We start from the raw sequence: 21,332 nt of genomic DNA, 5'->3' as shown, positions 1-21,332 counted from the left end.
ATAATTGCTCCTTGTCAAAATTTCAAGGCTGAATTTGAAACCCAAAATCTCGCTTGCTTTCCAAATTTTTGCCTTCTAAATGTTTTCCACCCCACTATGTGAACCCCCCTCCCAAATAAATAGTACAAAAGGGAAGATTCAATTTTAAATTTTTTTAAGGTTTCAGAACTTTTATAGAATATAATGTTAACTTATTTGCGCTCAATTCTTAGCACTATTTATCGCTAAAAAGCAACATATATTATTAGTTTTAAAGCGCAAACATTTTCTCAAGTGCAGTTTCTTACCGCCCAAAATATTGGTGGACTTGCATAGAAATAATTGTTTCTTGTTAAAATTTGAAGGTTAGTTGTATACCTGAATGTAAAACTCGAAATCTTGCTTCTTATCCAATTTTTGGCCTTTCAAATGTTGTCTGCCCCACTGTGTGAGCCCCCCTCACGAATAAATAGTACAAAAGTGGCGATTCAATTTTACCTTTGTTAAAGGTTTCAAAACTTTTATAGAATATAATATTAGCTTTCTTGGGCTCAAGTCCAAGCATTGTTTATCGCTAAAAAGCAATATATTTTTCTCGTTTTAAAGCACGAACATTATTTCAAGTGCGGTTTCTTGCCACCCAAAAGATTGGTGGACTTGGATAGAAATAATTGTTCATTGTCAAAATTTCAAGGTTAGTTATATGCCTGAATCTGAAACCCGAAATCTCACTTGTCCAATTTTTGGCATTCCAAAGGTTGTCTACCGCAATGTGTGAACCCCCCTCTCAAATAAATACTATAGAAGTGGAGATTCAAGTTTGCCTATTTTAAAGGTTTCGAAACTTTTATAGAATATAATATTAACTTCTTTGCACTCAAGTACTAGCACAAAATTATTGCTAAAAAGTAATGTATCTTTTTAGTTTTAAAGTGTGAACATTTTTTCAAGTGTGGTTTCTTGCAGCCCAGAAGATTGGTGGACTTGGATAGAAATAATTGTTTCTTGTCAAAATTTCAAGGTTAGTTGTATGCCCCAATATGATACTTGAAAATCTCACTTTTTGTCCAATTTTTGGCCTTCCAAATGTTGTGTGCCCCAATGTGTGAAACCCCCCTCCCAAATATATAGTATAGAAGTGGAAATTCAATTTTACCTCTTTTAAAGTTTTTAGAACTTTTATAGAATATAGTATTACCTTCTTTGCGCTCAAGTCCTAGCATTGTTCATTGCTAAAAAGAAATGTATTTTATTAGTTTGAAAGTGTGAACATTTTTTCAAGTGCGGTTTCTTGCTGCCCAAAAGATTGGTGGACTTGGATAGAAATATATGTTCCTTTTCAAAATTTCAAGGTTAGTTGTATGCCTGAATGTGAAACCTGAAATCTCACTTGTCCAATTTTTGGCCTTCCAAATGTTGTTTGCCTTAGTGCATGAGAGAGAGAGAGAGAGAGAGAGAGAGAGAGAGAGAGAGAGGAAAACTTCTACCATTACACAATTTGCCTTCCAAATGTGTGAACCCCCCTCCTAAATAACTAGTATAGAAACAGAGATTCAGTTTTACCTTTTTAAAGTTTTTGGAGCTTTTATAGAATATAATATTAACTTCTTTAAGCTCAAGTCCTAACAATGTTTATTGCTGAAAAGCAATATATATTTTATTATTTTGAAAGCGTAAACATTTTTTCAAGTGCGATTTCTTGCCGCCCAGAAGATTGGTGGACTTGGATAGAAATAATTGTTCTTGGTCGAAAAGTCAAGGTTAGTTGTATGCCTGAATGTGAAACCTGAAATCTCGCTTGTTGTCCAATTTCTAGCCTTCCAAATGTTGTCTTCCCAAGTGTGTGTGAGCCCCCTTCCTAAGTAAATAGTATAGAAGTGGAGATTCAATTTTACATTTTTTAAAACTTTTCAAAACTTTTATAAAATATAATATTAACTTCTTTGTGCTCCCCCCCCCCCCCCCTTCAAAAAAAAAAAAAAAAAAAAAAAAAACTCTTGAGGGAGAGTTATTATTAGTTAGCTAGCATGCCAAACAAACCTGTGTGCTTTGTTTCTCGAGAGTCGGAAACACATAAAATTCGGACACTTTAAATATGTCAACGACGGATCTATCTATCCATGCAGTACAATTCTTGTACTACCGTGCCTTCGATACGAACCTTTGGGGCCAGCCGTCTGTTATCAACAAGCATCCCTCGGCCATTTACAAACCTGCCATCCTGGTAAGCCATCGATCTGATGCTTCATCATTGTTCCCTTGTTGCAGTTCTTTTCGCATGTGCTTTACAGAGCTGATCCGGGCCGCAGCCGCAGCGATAGTGGAAGTAGAAGCAGTTGTACAACCCCAATCACAATCAGCGCAAGTAGGTTTCTCTAACAAAATTGAAGGCATCCTCGCTACCTAGGAAGCTTTGCAAAGTCTTGATCATCTGCACAGACTTGTCCGGTGATCTTCCTGGTCTGTTGTATTTGCCAGCAGGTAGCACTAAGATCTACAAAGAATTTCGACAATTGCCTGTGACTTCTACAAGCAGGTAACTTGCCTGCTTTTTTCTTTTCTCTTTCCAGTTTTTGCGTGTCCTCCGAGATTATTGGTCCGCTAGGCATCAGCAGAGCGATTTGGTCTGCAACACAATCTCAGATGAACTGTATTCACAATCTATTTCCAACTATAATCCATCCACGTAATGATGTACTAGCATTTGCACAGCGTTTAGAATATTTCCAGTCCAGGATTTGGCCGCCTTCATCCTCCTTACAATACACTGCAATTCTTCAGTCGAAAAGGCCCCTGCGACAGCATCATTTCTTCATGTGGTATTGTGGGGCACTCCAGTTCAAGGAAGGCATTGAGTTTCTAATGATAACCACTCAGTTTTAACCAGGAAAGAACTAGCAATATCTGAGAGATGGGCTGTTAAAGCCTTTAAATCCCTGCCTCGTCTTTTATAATCTCCCTATCTTCACCTTAAAATATGTGATAAGCTCTCTCAGACTCTGCCTTCAAAGAATTTGAGAAGGAGCTGTATGGGGCATCTCCCAAAAGTACCCCTTTTCCTTTTAGATGAATCTTCACAACTTCAGCCCCAAACTGCTATTGCTCCTCATGTAAGACTCAATCTTTTTGAGCAATGGATGAATAACCACATCATCAAAATTAGTATTAAGACACGACATTAGAGATTAATCCCTAGATTGAGCACCTCTAACCTCCATCCATCTGCACTCTCTTCCTAGCTCTTTCTACGAAAGCATTGGGAGCATATATAGAGAAGAAATCAATCTCCTCATACCCCATCTTGATGCTTGCTGCCACACCACTACCGTCACCCTTGGTGCATATCTCCTCAACATCAAATTCATCATTGATTCACAAGATTGTACCTCTCTTATTGTGCATGTAGAAGTCACCCATTATTTTATACCCATTGAAATCTAGCTTTAGTGTTTCTCTTTCTCCTAGTTTTACCTCTTGAAGAGTAACAACCTTAGGCTTCTTCTTTCGAATGATAGCAAAACGTACCTCTTTCTGGAGCTATGCTACAAGACCCCTTACATTCCAAGCAATGGATGCAAATTTGATTTTTCTTAGGTCTCTATGCAAAGAAATACTTGAACACAGAAGATAAATACAAGTGTATGACAAAACACACAAAAAGAAGTATATATACTTATGGGGAAATAAGAGATGGTACATCACAAAATAGAAAGCTATCCCAACCACTCATGGATGTTGGTGGCAAAGAAAATATAGAGATATGTGTGGAATGTTGTCATAAAGGTCCTGCCATGGAGATTGCCATATGAGTTGCCATTAATATGATGGATCCAAGTTGACCGCTCTTTGATAAAGGAAAAGGGATAAATACAAATAGATGCATGTTCACAAGAACATAATGCCAATACATGGGGTAATTCAAATTAAGTCTCATGCTCAAGCAAAATGCTATGCAATGGTGACACTTGGATAGTGTCCTCGTAGGGGAATTTTTTATTGGTGACAAGCAACCATTTACCACTAGAAAATACAGGCCTCATACTAATGTTTAAAGCAATGAAAATGTTCATTAAAAAATTTACCTTGCCCCTGTCGTCGCTAAACACATTGGTATTAGCGTCTCCATAAAACCATCGCTATTTGCGGTAGTATTTGCATCGGTATTTGTGTCAGTATTTGCATCTCAAAATCGATGCACAAACCAATGCCAATAGCAACGGATTGTGACGCATATTGCGACGCCAATAACAATGCATGCAGTAAATTTGCGACACTAATAGTGAAGGTTACAAAGAAAAAAAATTTGTGGCAGGGCAACAAGATATAGCACTATGTATTGTATTTATATTCTACAAATGGATTACATGTTAAGTGTGCAATGGTCGTCAAGATGAGCGCAGAATGTACTTAAACCCATAGGAGTGATACATAGAATAAATACAAGATCGCTGATGAAAACTCGTGGAATCATCGCAAGATACAAAGGTTGATAATAACATAGTACATAGAATATGCATGCATAAATCACATGACCAAAAAGAAAGATGATGTGTACTCCACGAATCCAAGTGCGAGCTATAGATCCTCGCTATTCAAAAGCTCATTCCGACACAAAGGAGCATTGAACAGAGCCTACAAAAAGAACAACTACACATCAGTCCACCATACATAATGCATTTTAATAAAATAAGTAACTACAGATAAGAAAGATGAGTGGCTTGCTGGGCCGTCACATGTATACAGTCTTTTGATCAACGCAGTGAGACCGTGTCTCTCTGCATATCAAGTCTCTAGACTGGTGGGATCACAGTTTGTAATGGAGTGTTGAAAGGAAAACAGAATACAATTATTAGAAACATGATTATCAGTACAAGCGATATTGCAAATAAGAAAGTGAGAAAAACAAAAGAAAAACTTACAAAGTACTCCAAATAAGTCATGTGATCGCCACTCCCAAGGTGATGAACCATCCTTGCCTCTAGTCGTGTCCTTGCTGCCTCCCATTGCTGTCGCCAACGTCTTGGAGAATATGTAGTCTCCTTCTTGAGTCTCCATGAGTCATCATCTGCGTCTAGCCACTCGAGCTTTAAGACGTCACTCTTAAGTGTTTTGTGTGTGTTTGATCGTCTGTGTGACATGTATGCATGCATGCATTCCATCATTTAGCTTGTAAAAAACCTCTCTATCGTGGTGGGTACTGGAAACTCGTCATGCAAGGATGCTACAATGTGGTCCTTGCTCCTCTTGGGTATGTTTTTCCAATGGTCCAAGACATTGTGCCGAAAAACTTGTTGGCACAACTCTCTCATCCGAGACATCACCCTCCTCCCCTCATCATTCATGATGTCTAAGATGTGTCCTCTAGGGTATGTCTAAGATGTGTCCTCTTCCACCTATGACCGCGCTCTTGGGCATAACTAGGAGACCCATTTACATCTAGTGTATCCATGGGGGTGGTATCTCTTGAAGTAGCATCCATAGGGGTATCACCTGCTGCGAACGATTGAACAAAAGCTGGAGTCATTAGAGTAGATGTTTCCATAGGTGTGACAAATCCTATATGTGACGTAACTCCACTGGAACGATAAGACAAAGACACTGCATCGGTACCTCCACAACAACCACCTGAGCCATCCTCTTTCAAACTTATACGAGAGCGAGGAGTAGCACATATATCTTAAGCCGAATGCGGGCTCACGGCATTCATGTCTCCGCAGCATCCCCCAGAACCACTCCCTCCGTCTGAGCCCAGTTTGGAGCATCGACCTCACCTACTAGAAACCGAAGCATCAAAGTGTGCCGAAGTAGATCTAACGGAATGACCTGATGGTGTTCGAGATTGCTCCTAGTCCGTCATATCTCTAAATCGAGCCATCTGATCTAGAGACATACGTGTGAATATCTAGAGACATGGAGCTTTGATCGCAGCCTCTCGCAAAGGAGTGGAGGTCTCTATTGAGGAGTGGGAATTCTCGAGGGGATGTAGTCCAAAGGTGACCACATGTTTTATAAGCTATCATATCTAGATTTTATATGTGACAACTAATCTAACAATTTCAATGTACAATATAAAATATACAGTGTGGCCTGACCGTGCGACGATATTTTCGCATACTACAAGCTAGGAAAGATTAGGAAGAACTGCGATCAAAGTTTCGAGACAGTATCGCATAGTTGATATCAATGGTGCATACTTCATCGAAATTTTGATCGCACTTCTTCGTAATCTTTTCTAGCTTTCTCGTACCTAGCGAGCCACATCTCCATGGATACAAGGTGCAACATACAAAAATAATTCACTTACTCCTCCATTATAACATCCATCCTTTTTTCTACCCCATTTCCAACCACCACATCTTCGATCAGTTTATCATTGTCCTTCAGCGACCATAGCATACTGTTGTCTGAATCCACCATTGGTAGAAGCCACTGTGAATTATGCACTAATACTTGCGACACCAACCAACCTTCAGCCATGCTATCTTCTAGCCGTGAGCTTGTTGTTGCACAAAGCCTTTCAGGGTTTTCATAAAGTGCTCCAATAAGAACATCCATCATGTATGAACAGGTCCCATAATCTCCACTTCATCACTAGGAGGTGGGTTTGTATCGCAAGCATGTTATTAGGCAGATACTTCTCAAAGAGACAAACCGTCTCCACTGCTCCCCACCTTGCAAATTTAATAGAGAATGTCGTGACCCCTTTTGTAAGATCCATTGCACTAAATTCGAGAACTTATAACTTGCCTCGCATATTTCTAGAGTGAGATATCCTATGATCATGGTTAATAGTACAAACTACCACAAATGAAAAAGCATTACGAATACCAACTAGACTTCAAATAGCAAAATACGCAGGCCACGTACAAACCTAACATATCTTATGCCAATCATGGAATTTTAGCCTTGATAGTTAGTTGTCTTTAGAAAAAGTGGATCTAAGAGAACACATCATACCCATCGGAGTGTGGATAGACCTAATAATTTGTTTCACAATGCACTCTTCTTTAGTGGACAAAACCCAAGGAGTGCAAGGTAGTTGCAAGTAACTATCAGTACTCGACTGTGGCCAAAGTGCCTCCATCTTGTCTAACTCCAAATCCATTCGTGCCTATATAGTGTCTCTCTTTTCTATGATGTGGTCCTATAGTAAGCTACCCACATTCTTAAAAATATGTACGTGATCCAACAAGTGGTTGATGTGTAAGTGGGTCCAATATAGCCACTTATAGAAAAATTGAGAACCGTCACATTCCGTTTGGATGTGACTCCATATGGACCATTTTTAACTTGTACTAGCTTTGGGCGTTCATTCGTGCTAGAGATCATCTAAGAAAACCTTCCCTCAGTTCATAACCCTCTAGCAATAAAGCGGTGTGTCCTTGATACAATATCTTCTTCATGGTTCATGACCTTTGGGAGTCTAACTTGGCCCACATAATGGACATGCATGATAACCTGAGGTAACTAGACGTGTCCCAAACCCCTATTTAGTGAACACAAACTTGAACGAGCTATGATAGATATTACCAACAACGAGAACAGAATCCTACTTATCTGAGCACCCCGAACCCTGGATAGTCATGTATGGTTCACATGAGAATGGCTCATATATTGGCAGAACATTGACCATCGTGCTTGCTCATATCTTCCACGGCGATCCCCTCCTCCCATAAAATCTTAAGCCCATCGACTAATGGATGGAGATAGATGTCCATATTCTTGACTTTGTAGTGGCCATGAACAAGCAAGCTAAGGATTGGATGTTCTTTCTTCATAGAAAGTCATGACAGAATGTTGTAGTGTTAATAAGGACTACAAGCCACATACTATAAGAAGTTGAGTGGAGACCAAATGGGTTCACGCCATCCATAGTAAGATTGAGCCAAAGATTCCTTGGCTCTCATGCAAAGCTTGGAAAGATAGAGTCAATGTGGCTCCATGCATGTGAATCCGCTGATATTTGTTCGACTCTATCTATGGATCTATTCTGCGCATGCCATGTTGTCAAGCTTGCCATGCCTGATGTATGAAACATGTGATGTATACAGGGGATAAGTGAAAAGTGTCTAAGAATTTTTTGAGGGACGGTTTTTCCTTGCAAGTCCTATCGATACATGTGAGCACCACACTTTGGACATGTCTCCATAGTCTTGTACTCTCCTCAAAATAGCACGCAATCGTTGACACATACATGGATGTTGTTGTAGTCCATACCAAGCTTTCATAAAACATATCACGCATCATCACCACGAGACTCATGCATGATATTTTCAAGTGGTAATATATGATACTTTAGCAACTTAAAAAGAAATCATAAAACACCTTTAAAAAGCATAATTATTTTTTATAATGGTACCAAAAAGAAATCAACAAAGCATATATAGAATGTACTTGAACAACTCGGTCACATTCGTATCACGCCACTTGTATTTTGCTTGCACACTTAAGAGTGGACGCAGTGTTTTCAAGCAAGATACTTAGCACCCATCATATAATGGTATGGATGCTTCCTCTTTTAGCAGATCAGATGTCTAATGATCCATGGGCATCAATGCATTGATCATGGCCTCCATCTTAGGCTCCAAGATTGGAGGAAGGTCCGAAAGGTTACATGTCTCCTTTGGTATTGACGGTATAAACTGAGTCGTGCCTTCTAAGTGGTGGATTGGCTCAGACACTCCATCCATTGCACGCCCACGAACTCTTCTCACTGGTTGCAATAGGTGCATTTCTCCTTAGGATGAGACGTCGCCTCCTTGTATAAATTTTACGGCCACATCTAATGTTTTTATATATGATATTCAATTAGTTTGTGAATGTAAGGAATGATTGATACACACTTTTCTTACCATTTGCTCAAAGTCTGAGATTGCCTGATCAATGATCTTCAATTGAAACTTGCCAAAGCGTCGTATGTGTTTTATAGACAAGCGATGCTTTCGTCTGATTGCCAACTTACATTGAGAGCAAGGACACGGGACACGCTGATTAAGATACGCCTCACAATCTTGAATATCACGACCATCATCATTTTCCATTTTGTCTACATAACAACAAACAACTAGTTTTTGTTCTCATTCTCTTTTTCTTTTTTAATTTGTTTGAAAATGGATTTTTTCTCTTGTAACTCAATAGAATTAGCGTCAACTAAAACGTCTTAGTTTACAACGCATAATCAACTAGTTTAATATACATGATAAAAAATCCATATACACCTTCTTACATTTTAACATAAATTTTTAGGGGCTATTGAGCTTACACAAGTAGAAGAAAAAGAGTCAACTTTTATTTACATTTTTCCAATAGCTAAGAGACATTACATCATGATAAGAATCCTATTATAAAGATTTACCCATGGAAATTAGATACAATAATAGTGTGGTTAATCATAGATTCCTTCAAAATAAACATTAAACAACTTTTAGATTTTCTATCCACTATATCTACTTAAGGTTGGTTCTAATATAGGGAAGATGATGGGCATTGATAAAGCAATACATGCCATTCCATATCCAATACCTTTCATAATGTAAAAAGATCATAAAGTCAATCTAAGGTGTGCACAAATTGATAGCTTTTCATCCAAATCCTATAGAGTGTATGGTCTTGCAAATCTAGAGACTATAGTCATATCTAGGTGCATATCTATATTTGTAACATGTCTATCCATAGAATCCTAATGGCACAAATTTATCAAGAGGTAATCAATGTAACTTCCACTCAAAACTCCCTTGTAATAATCAAATTGCATTACCTCAGACTACTTAAGTCTACCTCATAGGGAAAGTTCCATCTCAACCCCACAAGGATCAACCTAAAGCAAGCCTTAATCGTGAATATAGTATCCTACCATGGTTATTTAATATTAGCTTAAGATAACTACTTTGCCTAGGATAGTTGACATTTGATAATTCCTAACTTGACCTAATCTAGCATTTTAGATTTTTAATGGAATTCTCTTGGCTAACCAAGACCACTTTGCTATATAAAAAATCCATGGGCAATTTAAACACCCCCTTCCCTTGAAGAGTAGCTTTAGTTATCTAACCTAACACAATTTATCCACCTCTCTCTACACTCTTCATTTCATGTTCTCTTCCCCTTCTCTTTCTTTCTCTCTCTCTCTTTCTTTGTTACCCCTCTCTTTGTTTCTCTCCACCCCCCTTGTGTTTTCTCACTCATTCTCCTCTCTCCCTTCCCCTCTCTCTCTCTCTCTCTCTCTCTCTCTCTCTCTCTCTCTCTCTCGTTCTCTCTTCCTTTTTCTTTCTTCCTTTCCCTCTCTCATTTGCTCTCTTTCTCCCTCAATGCATCTCATTCTCAAGAAAAACAAACAAAAGAAAAGAAGAAAGAACAAGAACAAACCAAGAGGAGTCATGTACTCACCGCAAAGGCCCGAGGATGGATTCTTCGTCTCCTCTTCGTGATGGCCCCTCTTCTTCCTTTGTACACTTCCTCCTCTTCTTCATGAACGGAGGCGGCGATGGCCGTCGCGACAGTGAGAAGCTCTCCTTCTCTCTTTCTCTCTTTCTCTCCCTCCCAAAGCCGCAATCTCTTTCGCTCTCTCTCAAACTCTTTGCGGCAAAATGCTGTGCTCGAGTTTCTCCTGCTTTTTTCTCTCTCAAAACACCGTCGCTATTTGCATCGCATTTGTTATGCAAATAGTGACGCTGTTAATTTACGTCGCAAATGCCCATCGCTATGCCCCTATACCCTTGTAGTGTACGATCATAATCATCAAGACTCAATTGGATGATGTTAGAAAGTATATGTATGTAAGTGTGTGTCAAAAGTAGTCTCTAATATCATGTTGAGAAATGGTAGGGTTGTGGGGAGAAACACAATAGTATATGACAAACATTGAGACAAATAAATTGAGAAACACTGAAAAAGAATATGGTTGAAGAATGATGCATTGAATCACGTTGATACAATGGAGCAGAGCTGGGAGATAATGTCCTAGGACTGATTAGTACTTGGAAGGAATCTGCACTATGAAGGGAGAAAAATGCAGTCCTTATGACAAAGGTGTCGATGACGAGGAAAAAAGTTGCTTTATGGAGGAAGTTGTTGGAGATGAAGGATATGCCGAAATCTCTTTGGGATGATGGTCATTGTTAAGATTATTGTTGGGTAGTCAATTGCTATAGATGGCTTAAATCTACTGCAAACATAGTCTCCATAGAGTGAATGATGGTTGGGAGTTGCTACTTGGGTGCTTGCAGTGGTAGTAGGGGTTGGAAACACGTGATAATGATGAAAATGATTTGCTATACCAGTCCAGGGAGGAGTGAAACCAGAAAATGCAACAATTGGAATGATAAAGAACAAGTCTTTAGGCTGAAAATGTAGGTTGGGCAACTACTTTGGCAGGATGGTAGACTTGATAGCAGCAAGCTGGGCTGTAGTCTCCCAAAACATAGGTTGTGGTTGAGGACGACTATGTAGACAACAACAAATCAGTAATCCATAGCTCCAAGAGGAAGAATCTAATTAGGACAGCATGTGCTAGCAGCGAATACAGACTAGAATTGACTATGTGGCACTAGACTAATGATGTAAATTGTTGTATGGCAATGCAAGGCAACAAATGCAGTCTTGGTAGTAGTCGCCTAGCTAGAACAGCTTGGCTAGAAAGAGGTGGATTGCTGCAATGATGGAGGGCTGATGTAGATGTGTGGGTGATGGACAATACCATGAATTGAGATCTCTACCTAGAGAGAGGTCTAGATAGTAGTGAACAGGGCCGCCAACAATCTGCAAAAGAAGGGCAAAGCTCAACCTCCTATTTATAGATGTGGATCCTCCCAAAGCTTGGGCTTTGGCTTATGGGACACATAAACTTTTATAACTTTTGAATAAGGTTTGGTAATTTGAGTGTTAGGGCTCTTTCAAAGAGCTATTAAGTTTTTGAGTTCTTCTAAGGCTCCAAACTAGTTGTGATTCACCAATGACAACTTCCAAGTCAATTTCTTGCAAACCTTGATGTCCTTGTTGAGAGCGACCTTGACCTTTAGTCCATGATTCTCTCCTATATGCACTAATCCGCACCATGGGTTCTTCTTTGCCTAATTCAAGCTTAAGCTTATCTTTTTAACTACTCTTCCGAGTAGCAACTCCTTTGCCTCTACTATTTTATGCAATAGTAACTTTTTGTTCCTTTACTCTCTTTACAAATGAAGCATGCGTTAGGGTATGTAGAGAATTGACTTCAATGACCATTTTGATGCCATTAACATCAAAGGCCTCAAGTATTTGTGGTTGTGGTTTCCTTCTATCCTAGAGGATATACACCCTCTTTTTGGCTTTGCGAGCTCCGATAGGGTAACCAAGGGTACATACAAGACTCTCTCATGTTTTTGGCAGAGCATGGGCCTCACCATTGAACCACACAAAAAGACTAGCAAAACTGACCAAAATTAGTTACCTATGAAGTAATACCTCCTTTGCTAAGAACCATAAGGACCATGGTAGTGAATGTGTTAGGTTGCCCTTGAAACCCATTGTAGAGTCAAGGATCCAATCGCATTCATCATGAGAAGGCACAACTATGAAAAACCCTGTACTAACAAGTCTATGCTGCTATATGAGAGCTTATTATCGAAGGTATGCTAGAACCACTTAGAGAACTCTTATTCCATAGGGGGCAACCCATGAAGTAGATGTAGGGCCCACATAATGCAAAATCTGCATGTCTCTACTTAATTCTTGACAAAGAAAAGGCCACAAGAGCATGCAATATTTGTTTACCTTCGCTGACCGCAACCTTCTTCCTCGCATTGAATTGCTTTTGATCCTATTGCATTTTCTTGTCCACCCGAGCATAGTCCAAATCCATCCTTTTTGTCAACCTCTATTGTTTTTCTACCATGTCCCCAACCAAGGGGGGTCGCTTGTGGCATCTGTATAGTTAATGGGGGACTTAGTTTGTGGCCTTCAATGCCATCTAGTGTAGTTAAAAGCTCCACATCACATAGTAAAAGCTCCAACATTCTAGCTTATCAGTGAATACTATTCTTTCAAGCCCTTTCCGACTCAATAGTAAAGAGTTCCCTCATAGTAACTTTACACAAGCTTCAATACCCACTTATTGCGCTTGAAATTTCGTGTAAAACGAGAGAGTGCCAACTTTCCATGGAAAGCTCGTTTGCCCAAAATCTCCATAAAATCTGCTTGGATCTCCTTTCCAGAGGGCCCTTAACTTGGCCCTCTAGAATCAATGGCACCTGTGCTAGACTTACAGGGGATCTTCAACTTCTTAGTAAATGACAATCTTGATTGCAAATGAATGGTAAATTAAGGATTTTGCTGGAGTCGCATGTTTGTACTTGCAAATCAATATAACTAGTTCATTAAAATAGGTATTGCAATGATGCTGTGTGAATTTTACACTGACCTAGCAGATTTGGAGATGTATGTCTATGTCTACTAGAATGAGATAACAGCTCTAGGAAAGCTACTCTAAACATGCATTTTGGCAAGAGGTATGTTTCCTTTTTCTTATTTGTCATTCATTCCACTTATTGCTTCAACAAAGGAAGATGAAAACTTTAAATTGAATTGGTACTCTTGGGCTGAGTTGAAGCTATAGTAGAGGAGTCCCGAACAAAGCATACACAATATTGATTCCAATTCAGAGCATATTGTGGCTAGCATGATGGGATTAGAAATCGCCACTAGTTTTGATTCCATATGGACTAATTGTGTTTTGATTCCATATGGACAAAATTTTTTGGAGTCTTGGCATTCAAGTCATTAATTGCCTTGTTTGCATAGGCGAAAGTGACAATATGGCCGTGCAATGATTATTAACCCTCATGTGGATAATGGCATTGCTAACCTTCAATCGTCACAAGTTCCTAGCTTACAACCTTACCAAGCTCAAAATTGCAATGCCCCTCAAGCACATACATTTATCTGCTCTTATTAACAGGCACACACTTCCTTTCCAATCCCCAGCAATCATCCACATGTTGATCGACCCGCAAATCAACAGAAACCAAGCTATGAAGCGCTCATTCATAAATGGTTCCTGGTGCCAATATCTACTAAATTGAAAAAGGGATAGCTTGATATGCATGGTTGTTGGTATCTTTATGATGGGGTAACTAGAGCTGCAAGGTCTAAGCAAATCTTTCTTGTGTTGAAGGTGGTTATCTTGATCTGGGGATCGGTTTGCAAAATCAATAATCCACCACACTAAAGGCCTAACAAGTCATCATGATGCACATGACCTTTTACTGGGGCAAGGAGGCCACCATTCTGTTTGATGGATGGACGACTTCAACGTGGACAGATTATGTATTGTCGTTATTGGCACTTTTCCTTGTTTCCATGTTGGACCAGTACCTTACAAGTCATCGCACGGCTTGGCCTGGGTGGTCCGAACCAAAGCCAGATATGGAAGCTTCCCTCGCCAGGTTGCCTAGGAAGAATCGACGGGTGGTGGGGTCGGCCCTGTTTGGCATTAGTATGGGGATTGCCTACATGCTCATGCTTGCTGTGATGTCTTTCAATGCCGGTGTCTTTCTTGCAGTCGTTCTTGGCCTCGCGGCGGGCTACCATCTTTTCAGGAGCGAGTCCGCAGCTGCAGCCTTGTCATCTGAAGTAGATCCATGTTGCTCCTGAAGCCCAACGCCCCACTCAAACTCTCCTACCAACAGTGTTGTATATAAATACTGTATCTATAAGTGGTTCAACAGGTACTGTCACTGGTCAGGTATATTCTTTCAGTTGTTAATGAACTTAACCCAATTACTTCTTACCTGCTGTCAGATTGTAAGACAAAGCATTTTTACAAAGGATTTTCAATCTTAGTATTTCTTTTCCAAAGAAAAAGCATGAAAAAGTAAGGACATACGGTTGCTACCATGGATCTGATGGAGGATCACATTGAAGAAGAGGGTGAGAAAGGCAGCCACCATAGCAGTGGCCATGAGTGTAGCTAAGGCTTTTATAAAAGCCTTAGTTGAAGCTTAGAAAGTGGTTTTTCTTTCTTTTTCAAAGAAACATTAATAATTTAAAATCCTTAACTTAAGGAAGCTTCCCCTCTCCTAGGTGCTAGTTCACGCTGAGCACGAAGGAACATTACATAAAGTGAGTGTACACCTAACTTTTTTACTCATAAATTAAACTTATTCATGTTTAGTATAATCGTCGATGAAGGAGATATAATACTCGCAACCATTCATAGTTATAGTCTGAATAGGACCCCACACATCTGAATGTATCAACCTAAGTTGCTTTTTGCATACATCCTCTTCATGCAGAAATGCATACCTTGCTTACTCTCCAATTTGACATTATGCACATACTTTACGCATCCTATCAACTCTAAAGTTTGGTAACCCATCCACAATTAATGATTTGATTGCATATTTTTCCAATGTTGTAGATTTACATGACCAATCTGCTTACGCTAAATTCAATATTGGCACAACACTTGAACCTTGTGTGAAAGAAATATTCATTTTAATTAGACTTACATCAAAGATAAACAAACTACTAGCATGTATACCTTTAGCAATCAACTTGCAATCATTTCTTGGATCCTTTATATAATATCCATCAGATGTAAACCAAACTTATAATCCCTATTCTACTATTTGACCAAATAGAAACCAAGTTCTTGGTAGTGTTCAATACATGCAATACATTAGTCAAGTATTTTATTTTACCATCTTGCATACTCTAATGAACATTTCCAATGTGAGTAATGAGGTGAGCTATATCATCCCTTGTCTCCACATAGCATAGATACGTTGAATTGCACATCTCTGTAAACCACTTTCCATGTGCTTAGAGGCACTCAAGTATATGTATCATACATCATTATTCGAAGAATCATCAACGATCATAGTATTAATAAATTTCCACATGAAATAGCTACTCACTTATGTCATCTTCATTATTTCTACTAGTAGAAGCAAAGCTTTGTTGTTACCTTTTTCCATTTCTAATTTCAACTCTCTTTTTGGAGTAGCTCTTAGAATATGGCCTTTCTTATCACAATGCTAGTATTCCTTGTTACCACTAGAATAAGTATGCTTATTAGAACATGTTCTTATGCATCATAACTTTAACCATGACCATTAGCTTAGCGTCGTGATGACCTCTACCTCTTCTAGTAGAACAAAATACTTATTCAAGCTTATTCTTGCTTTGAGAAGAAGAGAAACCCATGCCAAGTTTCTTATTCTCAACTATCAACATAGAAATCAAATATGCAAAGTTAGGGATATCATCCGATATCCATAGATAACTTGAAGCTCTTATACTTATCTCTAAGTCCATCTAAACATGCACATCTAATATCATCATCATCACTAGCTACTATACTAATAGATCTAAGAGCTTCCACAATACTCTTGATATTTAATACATAATCTTTGATGGATACATTTAATACATAATATTTAATACCTAATAGATCCATATAGTAGCAGGGGTTTTGGATTCATACAAATAGTCTATCGTACTATGTATGGCACCCACAAATAGCCAATATACTATTTTACTTTGTAATTGCTCCTAATCCTTCTTAGTCTTTACCTCTTTTGCAATACCATTTTACATAGGAGATTCGGGTACCACTACATTATCTCCTTCTATGTAATTCCAAGTGTCATTGTCCTTCAAGTAGCTCATATTGCTAAATTTTCATGCAAATGATAACTTTTATTATCAAGATTCTCACTTACAATCTGGTTGAAATTGTCAAACATTGTGGCAAGATAAATCATCTTTCAATACCTACAATTTGTAACTAAGCCAATACTAGATGTGGTGCAACCAAGTAATAACTATAATCTACAATTTGTATATTGATGCCCTATGTGTTTGCAACATAGCAAACACATGAAGCCTTACATATTCAAAATTTGTAACCTTTGCACTTGTAAATGACTAGCATAGTCAAATTTACAATATACCTAAAATCTATTGTTGATCAACTTGCAATGCCAAGACAAAGGCCAACACAAGAAAAGAAGCACATAGACATAACATAGATGGAAATATTATCCAAGTGATCCTTCTGTAGGTAGATCTCCTCGTTTTTTCAATGTTCATGACTTGGTGAAATATATCAATGAGGGGTTTGATGGCATGCTTGGATAGTGTATAATATTGTACTTTGTATCCTACATAAACAAATGCATGAAAAGAAAGCCACATCACAAAAAAATGTTCCTAAGTTGTAGTAAGTGCCAATCAATCATTGCATGAGAAATCAATGCACTTAAAAAAAACCTCTAGCAAGACTTAGAAAGAGAAAAATATCAATTAAAAATATAACTAAGTTGTGAAAAATATTTGGACCAAAAAAAGGTAAAGTAATATGTCTCTCAAGTTTCAAATATTAATATCTAATGAAAATGAGGAGAGAATCAATCTTCTATAAGAAAACATGAATAAAAAGGCCTTGTAAGGATGCTTTAATCACCTAAAAATATAGACTGGAGGGGCATAACACTTAAAGAGCTAGTGAAAGACGAAAAAAACTGTGAAACCAAATGAAATAGTAGAGAAATGTGATACTGAGGCCATTAATCATAAAGGCTAACATGCACTATCAAGACTATGGTTCAACAACCTTAGATGTAATAGAACATTATAGCCAAAAATATCAAAAAATACACTTTTGTTAATGCCTAGATTAAGAAAAGAGCCAAAGAGAGTCTACCACGTATATAATAATATGGTAATATTGTCTTATCCACTTTAGAGATAGCACAGTTCATTTCATGGCTCTCTCCTCTTCTCTAGCACCAAAATATCTAAAGGCTAATATGTTTTGGTAGTCTTAATAGTCCTATTAATTGACAAAAGCTATCAAAAGATATGACAAAGATGGAACTCAAAGTTAATGCTAAATGTTTTGAAAATCGAGAGATCTTACTATACAACTTCTTTTTTTTGTGCCCATTCCTCTAAACTCTCTTAATTGTCCTTCTTGACCTTCTCCTTGAATTCCTTGACATTCTCTTTAAGTTTCTTTCTCTACACAACATGTGCACTTTCATTTCTTTTCCAGAGAATCCATAATGCATCCTTCTCGTTCCTATATGTGCCCATTCATCTATAAACACAATACAAGTTAAACTTGGAAGCCCAAAACCTTTATTGTGTAAATGACTAATTAATATGATACCATCTTGTAAGCACTTTGATAAGGTGAAAAAAGAAAACGAAGAGAATGTAAAATATCATTGGATGATGTAATATGCTAAGCAAGTTTCTCCTTTAAAAAATAGTTTATATTAATTACTAATTAAATATTAAATATAATAATATTTTATATATTATTTCAAACAATAATTTTATTATTTAATTTATATATTAAATTATTATTGTTTTATTTATCCAATGAATTAATATTTTGAATATATGATAAAATTTAGAGTTATGGTTTAACTAAAATGTTTAACAATATAAGTGAATAACAATAGTGGGCTAATGGACTAGTGTATTAATACTAAGTAGCTAGAGTAATTAGTAGATTACTAGTGATAGCAATAATAAGTTAGTAAGTTGATTAGTGGCAGTGGTAGTAGTAGCATCAACAACATCTATTGGGCTGAATGGATATCAGTAAAAAATAGCGCTTGCAATATTGAATGGACTTAAATTGTATTAGAAGGTTGAATGTCCTTGGCCAATTTTCTATCACATAGTCATCTCAATAGTCCAAACCCCAACCAACCATACACCCTTTCTTCCTACCCACCACTAAAGCAAGACATATAATACTAGCTTCGAGATATAGTAAACTCACAAACTTAACTCCCCACAAACAACAAAGTATTCAAACTTTAGTTCAAAAGGATTTCAGTCTATTATTTAAGTCATAAAAATATTAGTATGTACATACAAAAGTACCAAATTATAATTTACATTTGGGAAGAACTATTGGGATAAATATAGAAAATGATACAAAATATGCTTTAGTGTAAACACATTGTAAGTTTTTGATAAGACAATACAATTTCTAAATATATATTCAAGCTCAATGGTGTGGACCACTAAAAAAAAGAGAGGAATGTTATTTATATTATTTAAGTCATATATCTCTCACTATTGTATTTCTTAAATGAGAAATATATAAACCATTGAGATTTTGGTCTTGCTTATTAGCAGTTGTTGTGAATAAACATTTGGAAAAAACTTTATATACTTCAATATGATTCTATAAATAGAAATATTTTTAATTTATATAATCAAAATATTTTATAACATCATGAGTTACAATATGTCAATGTATATATATATAGATACAAAATGATAATCTATTAAGTGCCTCAATCTTCTTTTTGTATATCTCTTCCTCTATTTCAAATGCTTTTTCAACCTTCTCATCATGTATAATTTTTTTCTTAGCTCTACAGACCTTATGGTGTGCTAATAACATTGAAAATTTTCTTTTAATATACTTTTAATTTTTTCATTTTTCAAATATGCATGAATACCAAGTGATCTTTAAAAATGTTGGTAATTGTTTCACAATTTTTCTAAATCATCTTCTATTTTTAAAATGATTTTAAGCTAAAAATAAGCCTTTAAAATATTTCGAAAGCACTAAAATAAATAATGGTTGCAACCTCCTAATCATATTGTATTAGCAACCCTCAATTTTTAGTCGTTTTGGGATATTTTTAAGGCTTACTTTTAGCTTTTAGACCAGCTTTTAGACCAAAAGCTTTTCGATCAAAAAGAATTTTATTGGGATATATAGTATTACTCATTAAAACTGTGAATAATAGAATATTATCTATGTACAAACCATTCCTTAGGTTGAATAATGGTACTTGGCTCATATCTTGAGTAAGATAATGGTTTGTGCTAGATATCCTACTATACTCATGTCAAATGTGGTGTTCATGTCAAATATGGTGTTTGGGTATTTATTTAGTTGCTTAACTTTTTTGCATCATTTCTTAGCATTATTTGTCATTTCAAGCTACCACTTATGTATTGGGATATTCTTCTACTTTCAAGGCTATGACCTTCTCAATTCGAGCCATGGTGGCACTTTCTACACTAAATGTAGCCTTATGGGTTGAGAACATGGTAAGTCCTTTGCTTTGTAACATTGATTGAGTTGCAACTTTCTTTTTTCTATTCTTAGCACTTTATAAATCCATTAGCAATGGTGTTCTTGGGATATTGATGCCAATCTTTTTGTTGTAGGTTCGTGTGATTGCATTTTACATGAACTAGTATAGTGTCCTCATCATCAATCATCTTTACTCCAAATAGAGGGAGAGACATTTGTGGGACCATTGTTTTTCTTGTTTTGGTATTCCACTAGGACATTCAAGATATATATGGGTTATGCCACTTGAGCTCTCAAGAGAATACTAAGGAAGTGGGAAAATAACTACAAGAAAATCTATCTTGTAGCATAAACAAGCAACTTCTTCATCTTCATATAAAACCAAACAAGGAAAACATGAACAAAACTTTACACTGCATCATAAAATATATCTCCCATAATAATATATCCAACCAAACACATAGTATTATTCATTTCCATGATTCTCAAAGAAAAAGAACTCATCCACAAACTCATATGAATGGAAAATGATCACATAGTATTCAAATTAAATCTTCCATACAAAGAATCCATAGACTTCTACTCTCATAATCTCACAATCTCTTATACATATACAAGGTTTTTGTATCGAAAAATGGCTCTCTCTCTCTCTCTCTCTCTCTCTCTCTCTCTCTCTCTCTCTCTCTCTCTCTCTCTCTCTCTCTCTCTCTCTCTCTCTCTCTCTCTCTCTCTCTCTCTCTCTCTCTCTCTCTCTCTCTCTCTCTCTCTCTGACAATGGAATACAATAGAATAATTATTCACAACCCTCTCTTAGTCATGGAGCCACACTCCAAAGGGCATGTCTGATATGCAGGGTAACCAAAGCTACTATCATGACTCTTCACATTGAGCTACTACAGTGTCACTCCAAGTCTTGAGCTTCAATATTCAATTGCTACTATCTTCACTCAAAGTAGCTAATAAGAGCTTGTATTCTCCTCTTTCCAAAGGAGGAAAACATCCGCAAGCTAAGAACCCATCAAACAAAACACATATAGTCATATATAGAAGGTCACAAAAGCTCACAAAAGGTGTAACATAAGGTTAACAAAACTCAAAAAAATCCATATAGTTCAAATAAAACCCATATCAATCTATCAAGATACATCAAAAACATCTTTAGTCACAACCAAAAATATACATTCACAATCATAAAAATCAAATAGAAGAAAAATAGAGCTTAAGGAAGACAAACATAACACATAAGAACCAAATAGTCACTTAATTAAACCCATCGAAATGTAGTAAACCAAACCAAAAT

The 21,332-nt window shown here is 37.1% G+C and overlaps 1 protein-coding gene across 6 annotated transcripts; it reads left to right on the top strand.

The window, feature by feature from the left end:
• The first annotated feature begins 2,053 nt into the window (after positions 1–2,053).
• Positions 2,054–15,296, top strand: LOC148037209 (copper transporter 5.1-like). 6 transcript variants are annotated; one of them, XM_087676143.1, is made up of 5 exons: positions 2,054–2,203; positions 2,289–2,344; positions 2,458–2,515; positions 13,383–13,463; positions 14,129–14,202. In XM_087676143.1, the coding sequence occupies exons 1-4, from the start codon at positions 2,100–2,102 to the stop codon at positions 13,414–13,416; spliced, it is 252 nt and encodes an 83-aa protein (XP_087532269.1). In that variant the 5' UTR covers positions 2,054–2,099; the 3' UTR covers positions 13,417–13,463; positions 14,129–14,202. The 6 variants fall into 6 exon arrangements, with proteins under 6 accessions (XP_087532269.1, XP_087532270.1, XP_087532267.1 ...); XM_087676144.1 differs by lacking the exon at positions 13,383–13,463; XM_087676141.1 differs by lacking the exon at positions 13,383–13,463 and having other exon boundaries at positions 2,062–2,203; positions 14,129–15,296.
• The last annotated feature ends 6,036 nt before the right edge of the window (positions 15,297–21,332 follow it).

Source organism: Lygodium microphyllum, chromosome 4 (assembly GCF_053477565.2).
Source record: "Lygodium microphyllum isolate KBCC chromosome 4, Lygodium_microphyllum_v1.1.10, whole genome shotgun sequence".
In the NCBI taxonomy this organism is placed as follows: domain Eukaryota; kingdom Viridiplantae; phylum Streptophyta; class Polypodiopsida; order Schizaeales; family Lygodiaceae; genus Lygodium; species Lygodium microphyllum.
Note: the sequence above shows the minus strand (reverse complement) of the source record. Positions and strands in the feature narration are given on the sequence as shown.